This window comes from Corvus brachyrhynchos, unplaced genomic scaffold (assembly GCF_000691975.1).
Source record: "Corvus brachyrhynchos isolate BGI_N302 unplaced genomic scaffold, ASM69197v1 scaffold65, whole genome shotgun sequence".
In the NCBI taxonomy this organism is placed as follows: Eukaryota; Metazoa; Chordata; class Aves; order Passeriformes; family Corvidae; genus Corvus; species Corvus brachyrhynchos.
Genome location: NW_008238365.1, coordinates 2930852 through 2935789, shown reverse-complemented (window position 1 = coordinate 2935789; position 4938 = coordinate 2930852). Strand labels below are relative to the sequence as shown.

General features: G+C 62.4%; 2 protein-coding genes across 2 annotated transcripts in view; one reads left to right on the top strand and one right to left on the bottom strand.

The window, feature by feature from the left end:
• SMIM12 (small integral membrane protein 12) lies at window positions 1-845 on the top strand (the record flags this gene model as incomplete). Its single annotated transcript, XM_017736115.1, has 1 exon — window positions 1-845. A coding segment is annotated over one exon (219 nt), but the record flags the coding sequence as incomplete, so codon positions are not given.
• A 30-nt stretch (window positions 846-875) lies between these two features.
• Window positions 876-4938, bottom strand: part of GJA4 (gap junction protein alpha 4) — an 8896-nt gene continuing 4833 nt past the window's right edge. Inside the window, exon 2 of the mRNA XM_017736147.1 lies at window positions 876-1401. Coding sequence (XP_017591636.1) covers window positions 891-1401 — 511 coding nt within the window. The 3' untranslated portion in view covers window positions 876-890. The remainder of the gene's footprint in view (window positions 1402-4938) is intronic.

Below are 4938 nucleotides of genomic sequence, written 5' to 3'. Positions count from 1 at the left end.
GCCTTCGTGGTGGGCCTGGTGGGCTCCCAGCTGGAGTGGTTCCTGCGCGGAGACCCCCCGCCCACGGCCCAGGAGGAGAAGAGCATCTCGGAGCAGCGGGAGGACCGCAAGCTGCAGGAGATCGCGGGCGAGGACCTGACCAAGGTGGTGAGCCTGAAGGACAAGCTGGAGTTCGCCCCTCGGGCCGTGCTCAACAGGAACCGCCCCGAAAAGAGTTAATAAAGGGTGATTTGGGCAAAGGCAGTGCCCTGGAGCGGCTGCTGGGGACTCGCCTGACACCTGCACTGCTTCCACCAGTCTCCCTCCTGTACCTGCTGCTCCTCACCCTCCCGGGCCCTTCGGAGGGTCAGGTTTGCCCACCCTGTGGATTTGCTCAAGGTACCCAGAGCTCGGTGGCAGAGCGGACAAGGAGCCCTGTGTGGAGATGAAGCGAGTCTGAAACTCCTCAGCTCTCACCAGGCCTGGCTCCTGAACCACAAAACACTCTCGGCCTGGTTCCATCTGTGTCTCCTCAGGTTTGATTTCTTCTATGGTGTGAAGATAGAAGAAGTTTAGACCTGAGTGCCATGGGATGGGGTCAGGCTGACTGCCAGTGACAGGAAGAACTGCTGACCTGCTTCCAGATCCCCTGTGGCTCTTGATGAACCCCAGCACAGCCCCACGCCACAATGCCATTCCAGCAGCCATGGAGCTCTCTGGGGACCCCCTCCCTGCATCATCCCTCCCAGCAACGGTGACAGGGGGAGGTGAAAGTCTTGCTCCTGCCCCATCGTGGTGCTCTGAACGTGGCGATGTGTCGGGAACGGGGAGATCTCTGCCCTCTGCACAATAAACTTCTGTCAGTCCTCGGGCCTCTGTGTCATCTGCATCAGCACAGCCCCAGCCCTGTCTCAGAGCATGTCTCTGCTCCCTGTATGTTCAAGAAGCAGCTCCTGCAGTGGGACAAATGCCATTGCTGTCCCTCGCTGGGCACTGACCTCCAGGCCTGGCAGCAGAGTGGTGGGCAAGGAAGGAGGGGGAGGCACTGATTCCCAGCCCGTGCTGTGGCTGTGCCTCCCTCCCAACTCCCCCAGCTGCGTCATCTGCTTCCCTTTGACCTCTTCATCTTGAGGAGAAGGGCTGTGACAACATAGGGTGGGGTCCCAAGGGACAGGGGTCCCACTGCGGTGCTGAGCAGGGAGAGGCTGGCAGCAGCTGCTGGGGCCAGTGGCCAGTGTCCCCTGCAGGCTCAGGCATTGCTGGCACAGCAGGGACAACCCCAGAGCTGCCTGAGCAGGGCCAGGGCCGGGGTTATCGCTGCCTCCCGGCTTGTTTTTTCCCGTGGTGCCTGAGCAAGGCCCCGGCTCTGCCCCGGGCCGGCCTTCCCCTCCCGGGGACGATAAATCTGCTGGGCCCGGTGCGAGCGCCGAGGTCAGCAGCCAGTCAGCATTCACACCGCGCCGTCCTGCGCCCCCGGCCGGGGCCATTCCTGCCCTGCTGACAGCTTTACTGCCGTGCTCCCGGCTCTGTTTGCCTCCCGAGCTGCAGTCCTGGGCTGGATCGCTGCCCTCGGCTGGGCTCAGGGCCCGGCACCGCCGGGAATGCTCCAACCTTTGCTGCGAGGGCAGCTGAGCCTGGGGGAGAAGGTGCAGGAGGAGCCTGGGTGTGATGTAGAGCCAGTCCCAACCTGTCCCACTGCCACCTCCTTCACTTAGGCTCACAGTGCCACCACCTTGTCACCCTGGCAGGCTGGCACTGTCCCCTGCAGTAGCCCCTTCCCTTCATCTCCTGCTTTCCCAGCCTGGCTGTGGGGTGATGGCTGTTCCCTATTGTGGTGCTGGGGTGGGAATGGTCCCGTTCCTTCTCCCAGCTGGGACTAGCTCGGAAGCTGTCTCTGAAATGCCTTTGTTCACCCCGCGCCGGAGCGGCTCCCCCGGCTGTTTATAGCCCATTGATCCTCTTGTTCCCAGGGCCGGCTGGGCACAATCGGGCTTTGGGGGGGCCTTGCTGCCCCATTTCCTGCCCCGGGCCCATGCAGTGTCGATGGGGGAGGCTGCTGCAGCACAGTGCCAGAGTGATGCCCTGAGGAAGGACTGAGCCCTGACGGTGACAGCTTGGGCATTGATGGGACCTGGCTGGCAGCCCCTGCCCTGCTCCCACCCCCTGCCTGTGGCACTTCCAGCTGTTTTCCGTGTGTCTGGGGCCTCCTGTCCATCCGCCGGCATTGCTGCAGGTCTGTGGATTCCCGCAGGCGCTGGGACAGGGGTGAAGCTGCTTCCCAGACCCGTCGCCTTTCTCCTAAGCCCTCGGTGCTGTACACCCACCCTTCCTCCCATTGAATCCCAACAATGTGCCGCTTGGGAAGTGCCGGCGGGACAAGAATAGGAGCGGACAGCTCTCAGGGCTGGGGCGAGCAGCCACGGCGGCTCACGAAGAGCGAGAGGAAGCTTTGCTGAATAAACCATTATAGTAAGCCCCTGCCCTACCGAGCCTGCGCTCAGCCTCTCATGTGCAAATGCTCGGTCTGGTCCAGGGGGTTTGTGATCCAGCTGTTCCCAGCACAGCACAGCTGGGTGCTGCTGTGGGAGCCCTGCCTGCAGCGACCCTCTCCCCCAGCAAGGAGTCCCACGCCTGGCCAGGAGGCCAGTGTTGGGTGTGAGAGCAGCCTCCAAGGCTTGTCCAGCTTGAGGGATGTCCCTGCACCCGGGGCTGGCTGCGACTGCACGGTGCCATGGATCTGCCAGCCACAAGTGCCCCCAGTCCCAGCCCAGCCCGTGATGGCTCTGCCCCAGCTTCATGGGGGGTCAGGCTGACTGCAGTGCTCTTGGCATGGCCCGAGGGCAGCTGCAGCTTGCCAAGGGACCCTCTGCCCTGCTCCCAGGATCCATCGTGAACAGCTCATGAGAGGAGCAGGTGGTGGTTTCCAGAGGCAGGATGCTGGGGGCGAGCTGTGCCCCAGCTCACTGGGGTTGCTCAGAGGACCGGGATAGCTGCTGTGTGGGGGGGACAGTGAGATCCCCCTGGCCATCCGGCACACCTGGGTGGCTGCCGTGGATGTCCGGTTAGATCAGAGCGGGGATGCTCCAGCTGTGCAGGGCTGGGGATGAGGTGACCCTGCGCTGGCACAGGGATGGGCCCAAGGCCATCTGGGCCCTTCCTGCAAGGCCGGGAGTGATGATGCTTTGGGAGGAGAGGAGCAGGGTGGAAGCTGGTGGGGAGAGCAGGGGCCTGCAGGGACTGACACTCTGGTGTCCCATCTTGGTGCAGCGCAGTGACCCCAGGACGGCCTGGACCTGCCCATAGTGGGGTGACCCCGGAACACCCGGACCTTCCCACAGCATGGTGTCCCCACAGCCCCGGGACATGGCGGGTGCTCACCCCAGCTGCGCTGGAGAGCAAACAGAACATCCCCTCAGCGTGTCCCCCACAGCCCCTGGGGACTTCTGCTCCCTCCCAGCTAAGGCTTTTCCCAGGCTCTGGTTTTGCCCTTTTCCTGAGAGCAGCCAAGTCTTTCCCAGACTCCACGTATCGCTTCCTGCTATGGCTCCCTCCATGCTGTGTCTGGTGGCTCCTTCTGTGGCCAGCAAAAGCCCTGAAGTGCCGTGGGAGAGGAGCAGCTCTGCTCTACACCAAGTCACGTCCCTTGAGCCGTGGCTGGGGACAGCTACAGTGCAACATGTTCCCATTCAGCACTGGGTCTTCCTGCAGGTACAGCTCAGGGTTGATTCCCCATTCCCAGCACCCCAGGACCACTGTGGGTCCTTGTTTTTAGGCCACATCGACCTTCCCATGCCACAAAAAGCCGCTGGCTCTGCAGGCAGCAGCCTCCGCTTGCCCAGTGTTGCATCAGGATGATGCCCTGTGCTGCTGGCAGGGTTAGGACCCATCCCAGGGTGGGCACAGGGTGCCAAGCACCGCAGTCCTGGTGCCTCCATGTGAGGAAACAGCCAGGGGTGAGTGACAATGTCAGGATGCAGCTATTGAGCGTGTTTCCTCCGCCTGTGGTTCTCACACAGGGCCGCATTGTCTGCCATGCCCGCGCGTGGAGGGCTAAATATAACCCCGGGGAGGAAGGGAGCTCCGTGGGGTTTGCTTTTCCTTTGCTGTGCACTGTTGGCAGCGGCTGGAAAGGGCAGGATTATTTCTGGTTTGGGGTTGCCCCAATGGTGGGTGCTGTGGGCATAGAGTGTTGGGGTCCTGACTGCTCCCACTCCCCCTGAGGACACACCCAGGCATTGACAGGGCCCTGTGGGCAAGTGTGGCCATGCTGTGGCCTTGCCTGGCACCCCTCTGCCCAGCTTTCTGCCCTTCCTCCCCCTCAGCTGTGATTCTGCTCCCACCTCGGCTCTCCTGAGTGGGTCAGATTTAGACACTCACTGTTTGCTGTATGCTGGGGAAGCTTAAAAATAAACTTCTTGGTGCTTGGCCAGCATCTCAGGCAGAGCCTTTCAGGCAGGACGGCCCTCTGTCCCAGGCCATGGCAGAGCTGAGCAGGGAGTGGCCAGCATGGGCTGGGAGGAGGGCAGAAACCTCCCTGCAGAGGAGCCCCAGGGCTCCTGGGGACTGTGATTGGTGTTAAACCAACACCCCCAGCAGGAACTGGGGTTCTGGGGACTGTGTGCTCCCTCCACGACTGGCAGAGCTGTCTCAAAGTGTTTCCTAACTCTGGGGGTGCCCATGGAGAGCTCCTCAACGCAGCCCCCAGGCTCCCTGTGCCAACATGGGGCTCAGCATCATCGTCTAGGGCTGGGTGTCAGGGGAGCGAGTGCCATTCCCACAAAGGACCGGAGGGGCCTGTTTACTCAGGAGGGAGTGCGGAGGTGTGAGAAAGGCCCTGCGTGTCCGTCCAGCCACTATCTGTCCCTGGGCTGTGCCAAAGGGCTCTGCCGGGCCAGCCTGGGCTCTTATCAGCTCCAAACTTTTATTTGCCTAAGGGCTGCCCACCCACCTTCTGAGGGG